Source organism: Ahaetulla prasina, chromosome 14 (genome assembly GCF_028640845.1).
Source record: "Ahaetulla prasina isolate Xishuangbanna chromosome 14, ASM2864084v1, whole genome shotgun sequence".
NCBI lineage: Eukaryota > Metazoa > Chordata > Lepidosauria > Squamata > Colubridae > Ahaetulla > Ahaetulla prasina.
In genome coordinates this window covers 12,056,978-12,079,171 of record NC_080552.1, presented here as the reverse complement: position 1 = coordinate 12,079,171, position 22,194 = coordinate 12,056,978, and the positions used below count along the sequence as shown (strand labels likewise).

General features: G+C 44.7%; 1 protein-coding gene across 1 annotated transcript; it reads right to left on the bottom strand.

Moving 5' to 3' along the window:
• Nucleotides 1–1,522: 1,522 nt before the first annotated feature.
• On the bottom strand, nt 1,523–19,927 carry NME4 (NME/NM23 nucleoside diphosphate kinase 4). Its single transcript, XM_058157752.1, has 7 exons — nt 19,742–19,927; nt 10,947–11,077; nt 9,244–9,345; nt 6,813–6,962; nt 3,930–4,031; nt 2,646–2,758; nt 1,523–1,912 (listed from the first exon to the last, which is right to left on the bottom strand). The coding sequence occupies exons 1-7, from the start codon at nt 19,851–19,853 to the stop codon at nt 1,792–1,794; spliced, it is 831 nt and encodes a 276-aa protein (XP_058013735.1). The 5' UTR covers nt 19,854–19,927; the 3' UTR covers nt 1,523–1,791.
• Between the last annotated feature and the right edge of the window lie 2,267 nt (nt 19,928–22,194).

Genomic DNA, 22,194 nt, shown 5'->3' with positions numbered 1-22,194 from the left:
AGAGAAAGGGACTGGCCCAAAGTACCCAGCTGGCTTTTATGTCTAAGGTGGAACTAGAACTCCCAGTCTCCTGGTGATTGGCCCAAAGCTGGTTTTCATGCCTAAACTGGGACTAGAACTCCCAGTCTCCTGGTGATTGGCTCAAAAATGGTTTTCATGCCTAAACTGGGACTAGAACTCCCAGTCTCCTAGTGATTGGCCCAGAATCAACCAGCTGGCTTTTATGCCTAAACTGGGATTAGAACTCCCAGTCTCCTAGTGATTGGCCCAAAATCAACCAGCTAGTTTTCATGCCTAAGCAGGACTAGAACTCACTGTCTCCTGGTTTCTAGCCTGGAACCTTAACCACTAGGCCAAACTGTTCCTTCTAGATATGGTATATTTTAATGCTATAGTACCAGCTGTATTTGTGGTGGGATGCTGCTGCTGCAGAAGATACATGGTCCTTATGCAAATTGGGGTGCGTGTGGAAATCAAGCTGGGAACTTCGTATCAGCTTTGAAAAACTGTCCAAGAGACTGTGAAACTGATTAGATCAGGTTTTCAGGGAAACTGATTGTGAAACTGACAAAAGAATAAGAACCATGGAAAAGAGAGACTGCTAAGTCAGTTTCCAGCAGGAACTGATAGGTTAAAAAAAAAAGTCTGATTCAAAACAAAACAAGACCTCACTAAACCTAATTCAGAGGATAACAAAACTGTGCTCTGAGAAGAGAAGAGAAGAGAAGAGAAAAAGAAAGAAAGGGAGAGAGAGAGAAAGAGAAAGAAAGAAAGAAAGAAAGAAAGAAAGAAAGAAAGAAAGAAAGAAAGAAAAAGGGAGGGAGGGAGGAAGAAAGGGAAGAGAGGAAGGAAGGAAGGAAGGGAACAATTGCAGATAAAGTATTAATACCTTTCTTCTTTTGAATTAAAAGCATCCATTCAAATACTTTCATCATCTTAATAAATATCCCTAAGATACATGCCCCTCTCCTGAAGCCCACTTTCTCCTAGACAGAGGGTGAATAAGAATTAAGGAAAAAAACTAACTTTTTCTTATCCTGGCAGCCCAGATACGTCACGGCAGACCTTCCATCCACTCATAATGATAGCAGAAGAAATGAAATATTTTGTGTGGGGGATGGGGGAGGGGCCGCAGTGGTGGGTTTCAATTTTTTTTTTGGCTACCGGTTCTGTGGGCATGGTTTGGTGGGCGTGATGTGGTTTGGTGGGAGTGGCAGGAAAGGATACAGTAAAATCTCCATTTCAGGGGAAGGATACTGCAAAATCCCCATTTCCTTCCAATCAGCTGGGACTTGGGAGGCAGAGAATAAATGGGGGCAGGGCCAGTCAGAATTTTTACTACCGGTTCTCCGAACTTCTCAAAATTTCCACTACCGGTTCTCCAGAACTGGTCAGAACTTGCTGAAACCCACCTCTGGGTGGGGGGTTGTACTGGAGTGTTGCAACGCCAGCAGACAAAGACAAAACGAGGCCTTCCTTCCCAACACAATGTTAAAAATACCCCCCAAATAAATAAAATCAACTTCTTTTTAATGAATATCCCATGAAGAACCATACTCCGAAAATAACAGCACGGTCCTGGATAGTTGGCAAAATGGGCATTGGAAGAGACCTGACACAGTCTTCTGCCTTGAGCAAAGTCTTGGCACGTGGTTCGCCTCCTCTCAAAGACCACCAAGATTGAAATCTGGGATGAAAAAACAGGCTGAAAAACACCCGATCTTCCAGGAAGGCAACAAGTGAGTGAGCCCGAGGTAGTAGATCCCATGTCCGGAAATGGGAGAGGCCACGTCATGGTTCATACATGACCTTATGATCACAACAATCCCAGCTGATCAGCTCGTTGCTGCGAAACCAAAGACTGATTTCTCGCTGCGCCGTCTCCACCGAGTCGCTGGCATGGACGACGTTCCTGTTTATAAGGGGGGGGGGAAAGGGCCACGAAATATTCAGTTTGGTGAGGACGTCACCGTGTCTGTCCTCCAAAAGCTAAGAAGGATGGGACCAGGTCAGAACTTGGATGGGAGACTCAACTGGGGGTGCCAAGAATCTTACCTGGACGAATGCATGAAGTTTTCTTGGCAAGATTTTCCAGAAGTGGTTTTGCTATTGTCTCCTTCCTAGAGCTCAGAAGGAGTGACTGGCTCAAGGCCACCCAGCTGGCTTTGTGCCTAAGGTGGGACTAGAAATCACTGTCTCCTGGTGATTGATTGGCCCAAAGCAATCCAGCTGGCTTTCGTGCCTAAGGAGGGACTAGAACTCACCATCTCCTGGTGATTGGCCCAAAGTTCAACCTGCTGGTTTTCATTCCTAAATCGGGACTAGAACTCACAGGCTCCTCGTGATTGGCTCAAAGTCATTCAGCTGGCTTTCATGCCTAAGACAGCACTAGAACTCTCCATCTCCTGGTGATTGGCCCAAAATCACTCAGCTAGTTCTCATAGTTAAGGCACAACTAAAACTCACCATCTCCTGGTGATTGGCTCAAAGTCACCCAGTTGGCTTTAATCTAAGATGAGACTAGAACTCACAGTCTCCTAGTTTCTAACTTGGTGCCTTAACCAGGACACCAAACTGTCTTTTATCTGAACACAGAAGTCCCCAATCAGATATCCTGGGCTCTTGATCACCAAAACATCTTGTACCTGCTAACGTGGACACTGAAATCACCCCGGACAGTGCCTGGCTTGGCTTCAACCGGATTGGTCTCTCCCACCATGGCCCTGGAAGTCTTGACAACGTTATAACCTTCCCACACCTACAGGTTATAAGAGGAAAAAGGGCAAAGCTGTGCAGTTTGACAAAAATCAGAAAGAGAAAGAGAATTGCATTGAATTTAAGATGCACTACTTATGTACTCTATTTTCTTTATCGCTATAGTTCCTTCCTTAACTTTATTACAGTCATCCACTCCTAAAACATACATACATACATATATACCAGGGGTGAAATCTACCTTCCTTACCGGTTTGGAAGTGTACACGCCGTGCGCATCACATGCGCAAGCAGACCTTCTGCGCATGGACAAAACCTGCGCATGCGCAGAAGGTAAAAAACACCCCGGGTGGGTGGGCAGAGCTTTGCTCAACCATAGATACCGGATTGCCGAACTACCGGCCATGATCGCTACCAGATCACGCGATCTGGTCCAATCCAGGAGCATTTCACCCCTGATATATATGTATGTATGTATGTTTTAGGAATGGATGACTGTAATAAAGTTAAGGAAGGAACTACAGCGATAAACAAAATAGAGTGAGTGCATACATACATACATACATACATACATATATACATATTTACTTACATACATATAGTTTGTCTATGCAAGGCTCTGTCTGTCTGTCTGTCTATCATCTAGTTATCATCTGACTGTCTATCTCTGTCTATCTAACGATAGCAATAGCACTAGTAATAGCACTTAGACTTATATGCCGCTTCACAATGCTTTACAGCCCTCTCTAAGTGGTTTACAGAGTCAGTCTCTTGCCCCCAACAACCTGGGTCCTCATTTGATCCACCTCAGAATGATGTAAGGCTGCATCAACTTTGAGCTGGTCAGGATCAAACTCCTGGCAGTTGGCAGAATTAGCCTGCAATATTGCATTCTAACCACTGCGCCATCATGGCTCGATCAATGATCGATGTATCAATCTATCATGTATCCATTTAACTGTTGATCTATCAATCATTTGTCTGTCTCTGTCTCTTATCTATCTATCTCTATACCTACGGTATCTATCTATCTATCTATCTATCTATCTATCTATCTATCTATCTATCTATCTATCTGTTGTCCATCCATCCAGACAACGAGACACAGAGAGAAAGACAGAGACAGACAGACACTTTAGTCCTGAAATGAAATTGGGCATTCTAACTCTCTCCAGTATAGAAGATAACAGAACCAGTATAGAAAATCAGTTTACCATGGCAACGACAGGCCCAGAGGTCATGTACTGAAGCAGATCGTGGTAAAATGGCTTCCGGCGTAGCTCGTGGTAATGATCAGCAAGGATCCCTTCGGTGGCCTGCAAGGGAAGGAAGGAACATCTGTAGTGAACCCCAACCACGTTTCCTTTCCTAGAGCAAAACTCACTTAAGGGCCTCTGGTGGCTCAAAGGGCCTCTGGTGGCTCAACGGACTAAGTCTGTCTGTTATTAACACAGCTGCTTGCAATTACTGCAGGTTCAAGTCCCACCAGGCCCGAGGTTGACCCAGCCTTCCATCCTTTATAAGGTAGGTAAAATGAGGACCCAGATTGTTGGGGGCAATAAAAGTTGACTTTGTATATAATATACAAATGGATGAAGACTATTGCTTAACACATTGTAAGCCGCCCTGAGTCTTCGGAGAAGGGCGGGATAAATTAAAAAAAAAAACTTAAGAAATGTCTCACTTAGCGACAGAATTTTTGGGCTCAGTTGTGGTCGTAATTGTGAGCTAGTCCGGACCAAGAAATATGCAAAAATATGGAAAGATATATAATTCCCACAACGGAAGAACAGGTGATAAATTTGGCAGAGATGGCGAAATTGACTGATTTAATTAAAGAGAAGAATTCATCTAGTTTTGTTTCCGTTTGGAAACCACTTCTGGATTTTTGTGCTCAGAACTGAGGGGAAAAACCAACACCCTGAAATTCTAAAAGCACAGTCTAACACAATACCAATGAAGAAGAAAAATAGTAGATCTCAAAAGAAACCAGCATGGATGCATAAAGAACTATCTGACAAATTGAAAGACAAAAAGGACAAATATAAAAAGTGGAAAGAGGCAAATAACTAAGGCAGAATATCAGCAAATAGCCCGAGCCTGTAAAGATGAAGTGAGGAAAGCTAAGGCTCACAATGAACAAAGGCTAGCAACAAAAGTAAAAAAATAACAAAAAAGCTTCTTCCAACATGTTAAAAACAAGAAAAAAGTCAAGGAAACAATTGGCCCATTGCTGGGAGAAAGTGGCAAGAAGATGACAAGCAACAGGGAGAAAGCAGATCTACTTAACTCATATTTTGCATCTGTCTTTACACAAAAGGAAAAAACAATCCAACCTATCAAAAACAGCACTACAAAAAACAGATTAGAAACACAAGTTAAAATAGGGAAGAAAATGGTAAGTGAACACCTGTCTACCCTAGACGAGTTCAAATCACCAGGACCGGATGGATTACACCCCAAGGTTCTGAAGGAACTGGCAGACGTGATCTTAGAACCACTGAACTATATCTTTCAAAGATCAGGGGAGCTGCCAGAGGACTGGAAAAGAGCTGATGTAGTTCCCATCTTCAAAAAAGGAAAAAAAACGGATCCAGGAAACTACAGACCTATCAGTCTGACCTCAATACTGGGGAAGATTCTGGAAAAGATAATCAAGCAACGAATCACCGAACACCTAGAAGCAAACAAAGTAATAACCAAAAGCCAACATGGGTTTGTCAAAAACAGATCATGCCAGACTAATCTTATCGCATTCTTTGACAAAATGACAAAATTAGTAGACCAGAGGAATGCTGTTGATATAATTTACTTGGACTTCAGTAAAGCATTTGATAAAGTAGACCATAACCTACTACTAGATAAAGTAGAAAAATGTGGGTTAGACAGCACCACCACCAGATGGATTCGTAATTGGCTGACCAACCGCACTCAACGTGTAGTCCTCAACGGAACTACATCCACATGGAGGAAGTATGCAGTGGAGTACCCCAAGGCTCTGTTTTAGGCCCAGTACTCTTCAACATCTTCATCAATGACTTGGACGAGGGATAGATGGGGAACTCATCAAATCTGCAGATGACACCAAGCTGGCAGGAATAGCCAACACTCCAGAAGATAGGCTCAAGTTACAGAAAGATCTTGACAGACTTGAACATTGGGCGCTATCTAACAAAATGAAATTCAACAGTGAAAAAGTAAGGTTCTACATTTAGGCCAAAAACAAAATGCACCAGTACCGTATATGTGGTACCTTGCTCAATAGTAGTACCTGTGAGAGGGATCTTGGAGTCCTAGTGGATAACCATTTAGATATGAGCCAGCAGTGTGCAGCAGCTGTTAAAAAGCCAACACAGTTCTGGGCTGCATAAACAGAGGATAGAATCAAGATCACGTGAAGTGTTAGTACCACTTTATAATGCCTTGGTAAGGCCACACTTGGAATATTGCATCCAGTTTTGGTCGCCACGATGTAAAAAGATGTTGAGACTCTAGAAAGAGTGCAGAGAAGAGCAACAAAGATGATTAGGGACTGGAGGATAAAACATATGAAGAACGGTTGCAGGAACTGGGTATGTCTAGTTTAACAAAAAGAAGGACTAGGGGAGACATGATAGCTGTGTTCCAATATCTCAGGGCTGCCACAAAGAAGAGGGAGTCAGGCTGTTCTCCAAAGCACCTGAGGGCAGGACAAGAAGCAATTGGATGGAAACTAATCAAGGAGAAAAGCAACTTAGAACTAAGGAGAATTTTCCTGACAGTTAGAACAATTAATCGGTGGAACTAATTGCCTCAAGAAGTTGTAAATGCTCCAACACTGGAAGTTTTTAAGAAGAGATGGCACAACCATTTGTCTGAAGTGGTGTAGGGTTTCCTTCCTCAGCAGAGGGTTGGACTAGAAGACCTCCAAGATCCCTTCCAACTCTGTTATTCTATTCTATTCTATTCTATTCTATTCTATTCTATTCTATTCTCTATTCTGTTCTGTTCTGTTCTGTGCTATGTTCTGTTCTATTCTATATTCTGTTCTATTCTTTATTCTATATTCTATATTATTTTATATTCTATATTCTGTTCTATTATCCCCCAATGCTTACCTGGAGCAACTTGAGTCCCACCAGTTTAAATCCCCGTTTCTCAAAGCGTTTGATGACGTCTCCCACCAACCTCCTCTGGACTCCGTCCGGCTTCACTGCGATCAACGTGCGCTCCTGCAGCTCAGCTACGCCTGCCAAGCAAAGAAAGGGCTGAAAATCGGCACCAACAGTCTTCCTCCTGACACACCCAGCTGGGGGTGAACTGAAATCCAACCTGAGGAGACCACCCTGACTTCTGGGTGATTTAGAGATAAGAAGAGAGATTTTTCTCTCTCTCTCTCTCTCTTTTTTTTTTGCAAGGAGTGGATTTGAACTTCGGAACTCCCTGCCACAAGATGGCAACAGAGCGCCTGACTCAGAAAGAAGCTTTGACGAATCGGTGGAAGGTTTCTACTCATTACAGCTGTTGCTTATTATTATTGTTATTAAATTTAACTACGGCTCAAAGAATCAGCCCTAATTGGTTAGGTTCACCTGCTTCTAGTAGCGGAAATTCTGAGTAGTTCAGAGAACCGATAGTAAAAATTCTGACTGGCCCCACCCGCATCTATTCTCTGCCTCCCAATTCCTATCTGATTGGGAGGAAATGGGGATTTTTGCAGTAACCTTCCTACACGCCCACCAAGCCACACCTACAGAACCGGTATTAAAAAATTTGAGCGGGGGGGGTGGGGGTGGGGGGGGGGGGGGTGGAGGGGGGAGGGAGGGGGGGGGGGGGAAGTGGGGGGGGGAATAATTGTTTTAAAAAAAATTCTTTGTAAAACTTTTTCAATTAAAAATAAAATAAAATTTGAACCACTGGCCATAATCCATGGTTCACGAAGGCTGGTGATGGGATCCATGCATGCTAAGTCACAGAAGGATAAGCCACATTTAAGTCCTGCCTGCAGTTTGCTAGTTCATTCATTTATTACAGATCAGGGTCTCAACCTTGGCAATTTTAAGCGGCGGACTTCAACTCCCAGAATTCCCCAGCCAGCTGGCTGGGGAAGTCTGGGAGTTGAAGTCTGCCAGGCTTAAAGTTGCCAAGGTTGAGACTATTACAGATAAATCTTTGACTTACGGCCATAATTGAGACCAGAATTTCAGTGGCTAAGCAAGGCAATTGTTAAGTGAATCACTCGATTGTTAAGTGAATCCAGCTTCCTTAATTGTCTGCATGTCGGAAGCTGGCTGGGAAGGTCGCAAGCAGCGATCACATAACTGTGGGGATCCTACAACAGACGTAAGCTCAAGGACCCGTCATAAGCCATATTTTCACTTTCCAATGGTCGCTAAACAAATGACTGTAAGTCAAGGACTATCTCTAATTCATCAATTTATCATATTTATGCTGTTTCCAGCCAGTGGCGGTTTGGTTCCAGGACTACAGGACTAAATTGATCTTTGAAATGAATCTGGCACAGCTGTTTTTCAGCCCTCATTAATTTAGCATTTGCTTTTGTAAAAAAATGGAAAATCAATGCTTACGCCAGTAAACAAGATGCTAGACCTCAGCGTTCTTGGCCAAGGCAAGGTGGCTCCCCTGCATGGAAAAACGTGAGAGATTTGGAAGTTGATCCCCAGGTTTGCTTCTCATCAAGAAGCTTCTTCAGTTCTGGAGAACTAAAGAAGCTTCTTGGATGTGAAAATATCTTCAAAGAAAGTTGGTCGTGTTTCCCCTTCTTGTCAAAATGGCACCCCCCGATTTCTCATCTCCTCCCCCAGCATAGGTTGGGGGATCAGAGATTTTCAGAGCTACAGGTTTTAATTGGTGGGTTCTCGTGCAAAGGTCTCAGTTATCATATAAGGATCGGTTGCTGGAACTGGGTATGTCTGGTGTAATGAAAAGAAGGACTAGGGGGAGACCTGATAGCAGTCTTCCAATATCTCAGGGGCTGCCCCAAAGAAGAGGGAGTCAAGCTCTTCTCCAAAGCACCTGAGGGCAGGACAAGAAGCAATTGGATGGAAACTAATCAAGGAGAAAAGCAACTTAGAACTAAGGAGAATTTTCCTGACAGTTAGAACAATTAATCGGTGGAACTAATTGCCTCAAGAAGTTGTAAATGCTCCAACACTGGAAGTTTTAAGAAGAGATGGGACAACCATTTGTCTGAAGTGGTGTAGGGTTTCCTGTCTAAGCAGGGGTTGGACTAGAAGACCTCCAAGGTCCCTTCCAACTCTGACCTGGCAGTTGGCAGAATTAGCCTGCAATATTGCATTGAAACCACTGCGCCATCATGGCTTGATTGATGATCAATGTATCAATCTATCATGTATCCATTTAACTGTTGATCTATCAATCATTTGTCTGTCTCTGTCTCTTATCTATCTATCTGTTGTCCATCCATCCAGACAACGAGACACAGAGAGAAAGACAGAGACAGACAGACACTTTAGTCCTGAAATGAAATTGGGCATTCTAACTCTCCAGTATAGAAAATCAGTTTACCATGGCAACGACAGGCCCAGAGGTCATGTACTGAAGCAGATCATGGTAAAACGGCTTCCGGCGTAGCTCGTGGTAATGATCAGCAAGGATCCCTTCGGTGGCCTGCAAGGGAAGGAAGGAACATCTGTAGTGAACCCCAACCACGTTTCCTTTCCTAGAGCAAAACTCACTTAAGGGCCTCTGGTGGCTCAAAGGGCCTCTGGTGGCTCAACGGACTAAGTCTGTCTGTTATTAACACAGCTGCTTGCAATTACTGCAGGTTCAAGTCCCACCAGGCCCGAGGTTGACTCAGCCTTCCATCCTTTATAAGGTAGGTAAAATGAGGACCCAGATTGTTGGGGGCAATAAAAGTTGACTTTGTATATAATATACAAATGGATGAAGACTATTGCTTAACACATTGTAAGCCGCCCTGAGTCTTCGGAGAAGGGCGGGATATACATTCAAATTAAAAAAAAAAACTTAAGAAATGTCTCACTTAGCGACAGAATTTTTGGGCTCAGTTGTGGTCGTAATTGTGAGCTAGTCCGGACCAAGAAATATGCAAAAATATGGAAAGATACATAATTCCCACAACGGAAGAACAGGTGATAAATTTGGCACAGATGGCGAAATTGACTGATTTAATTAAAGAGAAGAATTCATCTAGTTTTGTTTCCGTTTGGAAACCACTTCTGGATTTTTGTGCTCAGAACTGAGGGGAAAAACCAACACCCTGAAATTCTAATTGTAGATTTGGATGATTAGAATAATTTTGCTGTTTTAGAGATGGCTCAGAAGATCTAGAAATGTAAAAGCAAAAGATTGAGACTGTCATTCGGGGTTTTTTTCTTTTGGTTATTTTTTTTTTTGCATTTTACATCACTGAAAAAAGTCTGGTTTTTTTACCTCTTTTTGTGGGGGCACTTTTCTTTCAGTCTTTTCCACTCAACTTTTGCTTGTATTTGAATTTTATTTTGTAATAAGCTTTAATAAAACGAGCCAAAAAAAGAAAAAAGTAAGTTGGTCGTGTTTCCCCTTCTTGTCAAAATGGCAGCCCCCCGATTTCTCATCTCCTCCCCCAGCGTAGGTTGGGGGATCAGGGATTTTCAGAGCTACAGGTTTTAATTGGTGGGTTCTCGTGCAAAGGTCTCAGTTATCATATAAGGATCGGTTGCTGGAACTGGGTATGTCTGGTGTGATGAAAAGAAGGACTAGGGGGAGACCTGATAGCAGTCTTCCAATATCTCAGGGGCTGCCCCAAAGAAGAGGGAGTCAAGCTCTTCTCCAAAGCACCTGAGGGCAGGACAAGAAGCAATTGGATGGAAACTAATCAAGGAGAGAAGCAACTTAGAACTAAGGAGAATTTTCCTGACAGTTAGAACAATTAATCGGTGGAACTAATTGCCTCAAGAAGTTGTAAATGCTCCAACACTGGAAGTTTTTAAGAAGAGATGGGACAACCATTTGTCTGAAGTGGTGTAGGGTTTCCTGTCTAAGCAGGGGGTTGGACTAGAAGACCTCCAAGGTCCCTTCCAACTCTGTTATTCTATTCTATTCTATTCTATTCTATTCTATTCTATTCTATTCTATTCTATTCTATTCTCTATTCTGTTCTGTTCTGTGCTATATTCTGTTCTATTCTATATTCTGTTCTATTCTTTATTCTATATTCTATATTATTTTATATTCTATATTCTGTTCTATTATCCCCCAATGCTTACCTGGAGCAACTTGAGTCCCACCAGTTTAAATCCCCGTTTCTCAAAGCGTTTGATGACGTCTCCCACCAACCTCCTCTGGACTCCGTCCGGCTTCACTGCGATCAACGTGCGCTCCTGCAGCTCAGCTACGCCTGCCGAGCAAAGAAAGGGCTGAAAATCGGCACCAACAGTCTTCCTCCTGACACACCCAGCTGGGGGTGAACTGAAATCCAACCTGAGGAGACCACCCTGACTTCTGGGTGATTTAGAGATAAGAAGAGAGATTTTTCTCTCTCTCTTTTTTGTTGTTGTTGCAAGGAGTGGATTTGAACTGCGGAACTCCCTGCCACAAGATGGCAACAGAGCGCCTGACTCAGAAAGAAGCTTTGACGAATCGGTGGAAGGTTTCTACTCATTACAGCTGTTGCTTATTATTATTGTTATTAAATTTAACTACGGCTCAAAGAATCAGCCCTAATTGGTTAGGTTCACCTGCTTCTAGTAGCGGAAATTCTGAGTAGTTCAGAGAACCGATAGTAAAAATTCTGACTGGCCCCACCCGCATCTATTCTCTGCCTCCCAATTCCTATCTGATTGGGAGGAAATGGGGATTTTTGCAGTAACCTTCCCCTGCCACGCCCACCAAGCCACACCTACAGAACCGGTATTAAAAAAAATTGAACCGGGGTGGTGGTGGTTGGGGGAGGGGGGTTGGAGGGGAGAGGGAGGAGGGTGGGGGGAAGTGGGGGGGGGAATAATTGTTTTAAAAAAAATTCTTTGTAAAACTTTTTCAATTAAAAATAAAATAAAATTTGAACCACTGGCCATAATCCATGGTTCACGAAGGCTGGTGATGGGATCCATGCATGCTAAGTCACAGAAGGATAAGCCACATTCAAGTCCTGCCTGCAGTTTGCTAGTTCATTCATTTATTACAGATCAGGGGTCTCCAACCTTGGCAATTTTAAGCCCGGCGGACTTCAACTCCCAGAATTCCCCAGCCAGCTGGCTAGGGAAGTCTGGGAGTTGAAGTCTGCCAGGCTTAAAGTTGCCAAGGTTGGAGACCCCTATTACAGATAAATCTTTGACTTACGGCCATAATTGAGACCAGAATTCCTGTGGCTAAGCAAGGCAATTGTTAAGTGAATCACTCGATTGTTAAGTGAATCCAGCTTCCTTAATTGTCTGCATGTCGGAAGCTGGCTGGGAAGGTCGCAAGCAGCGATCACATAACTGTGGGGATCCTACAACAGACGTAAGCTCAAGGACCCGTCATAAGCCATATTTTCACTTTCCAATGGTCGCTAAACAAATGACTGTAAGTCAAGGACTATCTCTAATTCATCAATTTATCATATTTATGCTGTTTCCAGCCAGTGGCGGTTTGGTTCCAGGACTACAGGACTAAATTGATCTTTGAAATGAATCTGGCACAGCTGTTTTTCAGCCCTCATTAATTTAGCATTTGCTTTTGTAAAAAAATGGAAAATCAATGCTTACGCCAGTAAACAAGATGCTAGACCTCAGCGTTCTTGGCCAAGGCAAGGTGGCTCCCCTGCATGGAAAAACGGCGAGAGATTTGGAAGTTGATCCCCAGGTTTTGCTTCTCATCCAAGAAGCTTCTTCAGTTCTGGAGAACTAAAGAAGCTTCTTGGATGTGAAGCGAAATATCTTCAAAGAAAGTTGCCTTTTGAAAAAACACCTTTAGGACAACCGTGACCTGGATGACTGAGAATCTCCATAGATATTCGGTAAGTTGAGCTGTTTTGTAATTTTGAACGCCAGTTCTATGGTGAATTAAAGCCAATATTTCTCAACCTTGCCAGCTTTAAGATGTGTGGACTTCAGCTCCCAGAATTCCCCAGCCAGCAGAGTTGAAGCCCACACATCTTAAAGATTGCCAAGATTGAGAAATATTGATTAACAACAAAGAATGTTCTTTCTGCGCCAACTCAGAAAGCTCAAACTGCCCAAGGAGTTGCTGATCCACTTCTGCAGAGGAATGATTGAGTCTGTCATTTGCACCTCTAGAACTGTCTGGTTTGGTTCTGCAACCCAACAAGACAGACACAGATTTCAGAGGATAATTAGAACTGCAGAAAAAACAATGGCTACCAATCTGCCTTCCATTGAGGACCTGCACAAATCAAAAAGAGGGATGTGAAAATATTTACAGACCCCTCACATCCTGGACATAAACTGTTTCAACTCCTACCCTCAAAACAACACTACAGAGCACTGCACACCAGAACAACTAGGCAAAAGAACAGTTTTTTCCCAAACGCCATCACTCTGCTAAACAAATAATTCCCTCAACACTGTCAAACTATTTACTGAATCTGCACTACTATTAATCTTCTCATCGTTCCTATCACCCATTTCCTCCCACTTATGACTGTATGACTATAACCTTGTTGCTGGTATCCTTAAGAATTATATTGTTTCCTAATATGATTATTTATCATATTTGCTCCTTATGACTATCATTAAGTGTTGTACCTTATGATTCTTGATGAATATATCTTTTCTTTTATGGACACTGAGAGCATATGCACCAAAGACAAATTCCTCGTGTGTCCAATCACACTTGGCCAATAAAAAATTCTATTCTATTCTATTCTATTCTATTCTATTCTATTCTATTCCGTTCTACTATTTCTATCCTATTCTTTCCTAATGTCATTCCATTCTATTCTATTCTATTCTATTCTATTCTATTCTATTCTATTCTATTCTATTCTATTCTAAAGCAATCCGATTCAGTGGGAATTTCACAGGCGTCGCTTTCTCATCCCTGCCATGTTCCTACTTTTCGGGATCTGGTACTTCCTTGTCTTCTTAAAGGAAGGACTGACACAGCTTCACATCTTTGAACTTCAAGGAGCTGGGGAGGGGGGGGGGAACCCGCTTGTTTTTGGAAATCCTGGGGATCAAATTTCCAACCATTAAATTCAGACAATCCCAGTTTACGGCTCTCTTGAGGCTGGACAGGCTGCAAACACAGTCTGATTCCTGGTGATTAATTTGCTCTTTGGTGATTGCCTGCAAAGACACCTGGCAAGCGAAATTGTGCGTCTCTGCAAGCAATGGGGCCACCGAGGCTTTGTGATTCAAGCGCTCTCTCTCTCTCTCTCTCTCTCTCTTGTTCTCTAGGGAGTTGCACCCGTTTCTATAGCTACTGTTCCAGATCAGCACATGGTAAAATATCTGGAAAAAAATGTCCTTTAAGGAGAACACAGCAATAAGAAAGGAAAGTTGGATTTGGTCTATGAGGCTGCACAAACAGAGGGATAGAATCAAGATCATGTGAAGTGTTAATATCACTTTATAATGCCTTGGTAAGGCCACACTTGGAATATTGCATTCAGTTTTGGTCGCCACGATGTAAAAAAGATGTTGAGACTCTAGAAAGAGTGCAGAGAAGATGATTAGAGGACTGGAGGCTAAAACATATGAAGAACGGTTGCAGGAACTGGGTATGTCTAGTTTAATGAAAAGAAGGAGTAGGGGAGATATGATAGCAGTCTTCCAGTATCTCAGGGGCTGCCACAAAGAAGAGGGAGTCAAGTTATTCTCCAAAGCACCTGAGGGAAGGACAAGAAGCAATGGGTGGAAACTAATCCAGGAGAGAAGCAACCTAGAACTCAGGAGAAATTTCCTGACAGAACAATTAATCAGTGGAACAACTTGCCTCCAGAAGTTCTGAATGCTCCAACATGGGAAGTTTTTAAGAAAATGTTGGATACCCATTTGTCTGAAGTGGTGCAGGGTTTCCTGCCTAAGCAGGGGGTTGGACTAGAAGACCTCCAAGGTCCCTTCCATCTCTGTTATTCTATAAAGTTTGCAGGTGGGATCTTGGGGTGCAACATGTGTCATGTGCTAGAATTCATTAATAAGACCCGGTTGGAAAGGTGACCACCGTGGGCTATTTGATTTCATTTATAAGCCTGCCCAGCTCCAAAGTTATTCTGAGTAGCTTATCTAATTCAAAAATAGAACATTTGTGTATATATATATATTTTCAGACTCAGAGGTAAAAGGGCTTTGAACGCTACACTGCTTTAATATCATTGACCCAAGACAAAACCAAAGGTCTTAACAGAACGTGTGAACTAAGCTAGACATGTGGTTTGCATGGCTTCAGGGTTGTGGGCTGGGTGAGCCCAAGGGCTAGCAGTTGTAATCCATGGCCAGTGATTGTATCTTGTACACAACTGTCCAAGTGTCCTTTATTCATTTGAGTCACAGTGAAGCAAAGATGCTTTGGTTCATGAAGTCCATTCATGTTTCATCAGGAGATACTAGGTCCAATTTAGCAGTTGTTTTTAAGTTGGCTAAACTAGGCTAAGCTATCATTTATTCTCCTTCCTTGCCTCCCCTGACAGCTGTCCTAGAAGCATCCTAGTCCTTCTCAATCTGGAAGAGCCAACTCCAAAAGTCAGTGTTCTGTGGAAATGGAGTGAACCAGGGGTGAAATGCTCCCGGTTCAGACCGGATCGCCCGATCCGATAGAGATGGCAGCAGGTGGTTCAGAGAACAGGTAGCAAAAATTCCTGGCCCCCTGGCCATGCCCGGCCGGTCGCCCGCTTGCCGGTTCTTTTAAAAAATGCTTTTAAAAGGTAAAAAAAAAAGCTCTGACGATCACAGCTGAGCTGCCTGATCATCAGAGCCTTTTTTAAAAACTTTTTAAAGCATTTTTACAACCTATTTGGCTGAAAAAAAGATTGAGTGCCACAGCTGATCACCTCCCCCCTTGCGCACTGTTCTACTTACCCCATGCCTCCTTTTGGCATGCACTGCGCATACACGCACCTCGCACTTTGTGCATGGTGCACAGTGAGTATGTGTGCACGCAGCATGCATGCGCAGCCAGCGAACCGGTAGTAAACCGGTTCAGATTTCACCCCTGGAGTGAGCCCTTAGAACACATGGCTCAGATGTCTCCCAAATAAGCAAACTACGCTTTGAAGTTCCTCACCAAGTTTGATCTCATCACAAGTGGAAGCCATTAACAAGATTCGCCAATCTCCCCCCAACTACCCAAGCCATGCTGGATTCAGTCATGTCGAAGCACAATCCTAAACATTCATTCTTTTGTTCATCTTCCAACGTGATCCATCCCATCATTGATCAGGAACATCTTACTGCTGGCTAGTCAAGAGGCAGCACCGGGGACTGCGAAGAACCTTAATGAGTAGGAAGAACTTTTCAACCATGTAGAATGGGGATGTCTAACCTTGGCAACTTTAAGACTTGTGGACTTCAACTCCTAGAATTTCCCACCCAGGGGAATTCTGGGAATTGAAATCCAAAAGTCTTAAAATTGGCAAGGTTGGACATCCCTGATATCTGTTGTGTCTTGCCCGCTCTCACAGCAGTCGGGGCCTTCTTATCTGCTCCCGAACACGGAGGAATGTATGCCTCCCGGCCCCAGTCCTGGCTCCATGCCCAGACAAGCTGCAGAGGAGGGAGCACCTCCCGGCCCCAGCCCTGGCTCCATGCCCAGGCAAACGGAGCAGCTAGACCCCTCCCCCTCCTCCACAGCATGTGAGCCTGAGGAAAGTTTACTTCCAACAGCTGCTGATTGGAGTGACCCTCGCATCAGAAGACTGGATAGGCGGAGGCAACAGAAGGGAGGGAGGGGCAGGCCTGGATAAGTGCTGAGTCATGGAGCCACACCCCATGGCCTATATAAAGGATCTGCTTTCTGGCAGTCTCTGAGTCAGGCAAAGTCTAACTTATCTTGCTGAAGTCACTTTCTGGTCTCCTGCCTGCTCTGAGGACTTTGCTAGGACTTTGGGCAGAGCTGCAGGGGCAAGCCTGATTCGGATTTCCCTGACCCGGCCGTCAGCGGAGGAGTGGGACACGACAATATCAGATGTTCTCTTGACCTTAAAGTATCCATTCTTGAAGCTCTTCTATGGAAAGATGGCTAATGGTCATTGACTTCGGTAAGGTTGACATGACAATTATATGGGGCCATGACATCTCAGAGTCAAGCTTGACTTGGGACTTTTTTTGTCTTGGTTTTACTCCTCCAAAGTGATCATTTATGAACATCAATATAAGCCAACATCTTAAGAAGTGACATTTAGTCAACGGCAATCTTTCTTCAAGCCTCATTTCTCTAGGGCTCAGCTAAGCAGGCCCCAGTTGCCTCTTAATGAACAAACAACCAATTAGCTGTTGCTTGTAGAAAGGATCATAATTCAATGGGAGAGCAATTAGTTTGGGTAATGAAGATCTCCAACGTTAATATTCAGCACTGATTTGATCGAAAAGAAATCGGGATGCTTCATGCCTGAGAACTTGAGAACAACTGCAGTGTGAACTAGTCCAATCATGGACTAGCAGTTGTTCTCAAGTTTTGAGCAAATTCACATTAGTTAGAACTAGTGAATTGGACTAATTCAGTGTGAACTAGTCCAATTCACTAGTTCTAACTAACGCAAATTCATTCACACATCGCAGCACAAAAGCACGGTTTATTTTAAGTAAGTGTAGTTGAAACACTAGGTTTCATACAGCTGTAATCTTATCTAACTATCTTAACTATCCACCTGATGACTTAACTCAAGGGGTGAATTCAGCTATTGTCTAATCTATTATGTGGCAAACCTTTTATACTTCAGGGGATTATTTTCTTGGTCTCCAATTTAGAACTTCTTAAATGGTGGCTTTCACAACAGCATTATTCAAGTCGATGGACGCAGCTTAATTCTACAGAACTGACACACTCCAATACTGCTGAAGATTACTTGTTGGACTCAAATGGGTTTCTCTTTAAAAGAAGGGCTCTCCTTCTTTAGGATGTTTTGAAATTAAAATGTGAATTCGATCCATTCTCGGGGGAGGGGGGGGAAGAGGGAAAAACAGTTGAAGTGGTTGACCGATGCCCTCTAACAATTTTGAAGTCATCAATGAAAAAAAAGGAATAAAGTGAGAACTGATCGCCTAGTCAGTTCCCAAGACTTTGAAAAAAAGCAGTGAAAAAGCACTGCTTCAAATTTTTTTTTTTTTTGCCCCTCCTTTTCCCAGTGGTATTAACTTCCTGGCGATGGTGTATAAGCCTGGAAAGCAAAGAAGACAGATGCCAAATATTATATGAAAGGCAGGGAAGCGTAACCGGAAAGGACAAGGCTGGGAAGAGGAAAAGACCAAGTTTAACTTCATGTCAAGCTATGTTGAAACGTGCAGCTTAATGGCATCATGTAAACCACGGTTAGCAGCTCAGTGTGTACGCTAAACTTACTCAACAAGCTGTGATTAAACAAACCTGAGATTTTAGGAACCCGGATTTTGCTTGGGAATCGTGCGTGGCAGGATCCAAGTTTAACCAAAATAAATAAATAAATTGCGGCATTGCAAACAGAAAGAACTCAAGACAACCATTAGAGGAGGGCATCTTTAATTAGAGTGGTGTTTTTCAAACTTTGCAAGATGTATGGACTTCAACTCCCAGCATTCCCCAGTCAAGGTGCATGTAGGCTGGTGGGGGAATTCTGGGAGTTGAAGTCCACACTTCTTAAAGTTGCTGAGGGTGAGAAATACTAAATGAGAGGAATAATGTTGATGTGATTTGGGCCTGATGTGATTTGGGCCTCTCCCCTGGTTATCTTCCTCTGGGATGAAGTTGAAGAGGGCGCTCAGGCTGGCTAAGGCTTGAATATGGAGACCACTAGGAGATCGCAGCTTTGCTAGCTAAAAGGCACAGTACTTGGCAAAAGATCCCAGGGGAAGCCTTCAGAGCACAACCAGCAAACTCAGTTGTGCCAGCGGGGCTCCCCCTTGCTTGGAAGCACCATCTGGACCAGTGGTGGAATTCAAATTTTTTTTTACTACAGGTTCTGTGAGTGTGGCTTGGTGGGCATGGCAGGGGGAAGGATACTGCAAAATCTCCATTCCCACCCCACTCTGGGGCCATCCAGAGGTGGTATTTGCCGGTTCTCCGAACTACTCAAAATTTCCGCTATCGGTTCTCCAGAACCTGTCAGAACCTGCTGAATAGCACCCCTGATCTGGACTCGTGGGATGACCCAAAAGGCAGGCTGATGCCATCCTGAATTTGGTAGCCTTTTCAGATTGCAAAGTCCCGTGATTCTGTCTGTAACGCTGCCACCGCGGAACCTGGGATCTGACGCGAAGGTTCATCAGCGCCCTATGAAACAGGCCCTCGGAATGGCCAACTTTCACAATCAGCCTTGCTCAGCCTGGCCTGTCTCTAGAGATGCCCTTCAACTTGGAAGAAAAGAGCGTGTCCGGTGACCGGTCTTCAGAAAGCGATCCTCAGCAACGTCCAGGCCACCTGCACCTGCTCTGGAACAGAGGTGTCCAAACTTGGCAACTTTGAAGATTTGGGGATTTCAACTCCCAGAATTCCCCCATGCTGGCTGGCTGGCTGGCTGGGGAATTCTGGGAGTTGAAGTCCCCCAAGTCTTCAAAGTTGCCAGCTTTGGATACCCTCACTCTGTCTGGAGAATGGGAAGCTCGGAAAGCAAAAAACCCCGAAAGACCGCACGAGCCCATCCAAACTGCCCCTCCTGGCCATCTCCGAAGGAACCTCTGCCAGATGTGCCCGGCCAAAGTTTCCTTCCAAGGAGATGCCCCAACCGGGCGCCCCCCCCCCCCCTGCAACCCATCTAGAGATGCCAATTTGCCTCGGGCGCAGCGCTGCCTTCCGCCACCTTTGCGCCCAGGGCGCGCAGCATTTGGAGAGCGAGGGAAAGAGGGAGGAAAGGGCTGGACTGTTTCTCACGCGAGACCCCATCGCCCCCGCCCCCCCTTGCCTGGTGATCCCCCTTTACTCACTCACTCACCCAAGCCGTATAGCCGCGCTCCGGGAAGGCGAAGGCAGGGCGCAGCGGCCAGCGGCTGGAGGCTCCCCAAGCGCCAATGTCCCCGCGCCAGGCAGCGCTGCAGCACCCCCATGCCTGCCTGCCTCCCTGCCGAGCCGGGCAAGAGGGGGGCCGGCCGGTTTATAGCCTCGGGGGCCGCTGCTTCGGCTTCTGCAGCTAGCCCCCTTGGCTCCACCCCAGGGCCGGCGGGAGGGCTGGGCGGAAGGCTGGGGGCTTTCCTTAAAGAGACCGATTAGCGGTCCGTCCAGCCCTCCTCCTCCCGAGCGCAGCCGGAGCCAGGCGCGCTCCCGCGGGGTCGTAGTAGCAAATCACGGCTTAACAACTTCTATTTTCCATATGAAAGGCGTCTAGGTCAGCGGATGACGGCCTCTTTCTCCCCGTCCCCGTTTTGGTATCCAAAAGAAAATCGCCATTAGAACCACTGGAGGCAAAAAAAGAAGAAGAAAAAAAAGGCTTTTCTCCATCAGACGGAAGAGTTGGGCGCGATGAATTGAGCAGAAGCGCAGATGGCCATTAGGAGCCTCCGGCTTTAAAAGAAAGGGTGCCCCCAAGAAACAACCCATACAAGTAGCAGTGACGCCATCGGCTGCACAAACAAAAGGAAAGGAAAGGAAAGGAAGAGAGAAGGGAAGGGAAGGAAGAGAGAAGGAAAGGAAGAGAGAAGGGAAGGGAAGAAAGAAGAGAAGGGAAGGGAAGAGAAGGAAAAGAAAGGGAGAAGGAAAGGAAAGGAAGAGAGAAGGTAATGGAAGGGAAGGGAAGAGAGAAGGAAAGGAAAGGAAAGGAAAGACCAGATCTTCTTCCATAATTTCAGACATATTTGTCTGTAGTGATGTAGGGTTTCCTGCCTAAGCAGGGGGTTGGACTAGAAGACCTCCAAGGTCCCTTCCATCTCTGTTATTCTATTCTATTCTATTCTATTCTATTCTATTCTATTCTATTCTATTCTATTCTATTCTATTCTATTCTAAATTTTGTTTCTCTAGTCCAGTGGTAGTCAACCTGATCCCTACCGCCCACTAGTGGGCGTTCCAGCTTTCATGGTGGGCGGTAGGAGTTTTGTCCGATACTGAAGGACTTTCCTTTTTTTTAATTTAATTGACTTTTAAAAAAAATTCCATAGCATTATTTAAAAACATTTTCATTAGGCTTTCATAAAATTCCCCGTGACAATTTAGATTTCTGAAAATATACTATTTGTATCACCCGCGCATAAGTTTAGTTCACGTTACGTAAGTGAAACTAAATGGCGCTATAGTGCGACTGCAAACAAAAGAGCCTCGTCCCAGAATAGCTCGCGCATCTCCCCCCACACCACCGAGCTGTAACAGGCAAGCAGAGCTGGTAGCCGGCAGGCCCCCTCCCCCAAACCCAATCCACGATGCGCAAGAGGCATGCGCAGATGACGATACACGGCGCATTACTGTGCAACCGATGGGCAGTTAGAAAATTTTACTACTAACAGATACAAAAGTGGGCAGTAGGTATAAAAAGGTTGACTACCCATGCTCTAGTCTATACAAATCCAATAGATCAGGAGTCTCCAACCTTGGCAACTTTAAGACTTAAACTTCCAGAATTTCTCAGCCAGCTTAGCTTGGAGGTTAGAGACCCCTGCACTAGATACCTTCAAGGAGCTCTGGGTAAAATATTCCATAGTTTATTCGTGCCCAAGGTGGAATTAGATCTTCCAATCTTCTGGCGATTGGCCTGAAGTTACTCAGCCAACTTTCATGCCTAAATCAGAGCTAGAACTCCCAGTCTCCTGGTGATTGGCCCACAGTTACCTAGCCAATGGCAGAGCTAGATCTCCCAGTCTCCTGGTGATTGGCCCACAGTTACCTAGCCAATGGCAGAGCTAGATCTCCCAGTCTCCTGGTGATTGGCCCAAAGTTCCCTAGCCAACTTTCATGCCTAAGGCAGAGCTAGAACTCCCACTCTCCTGGTGATTGGCCCAAAGTCACCCAGCCAACTTTCATGCCTAAGGCAGAGCTAGAACTCCCAGTCTCCTGGTGATTGGCCCAAAGTCACCCAGCCAACTTTCATGCCTAAGGCAGAGCTAGAACTCCCAGTCTCCTGGTGATTGGCCCAAAATCACCCAGCCAACTTTCATGCCTAAGGCAGAGCTAGAACTCCCACTCTCCTGGTGATTGGCCCAAAGTCACCCAGCCAACTTTCATGCCTAAGGCAGAGCTAGAACTCCCAGTCTCCTGGTGATTGGCCCAAAGTCACCCAGCCAACTTTCATGCCTAAGGCAGAGCTAGAACTCCCAGTCTCCTGGTGATTGGCCCAAAGTCACCCAGCCAACTTTCATGCCTAAGGCAGAGCTAGAACTCCCACTCTCCTGGTGATTGGCCCAAAGTTACTCAGCCACTTTCAGGCCCAAGGCAAGACTAGAACTCAGAGTTGTCTTAGAT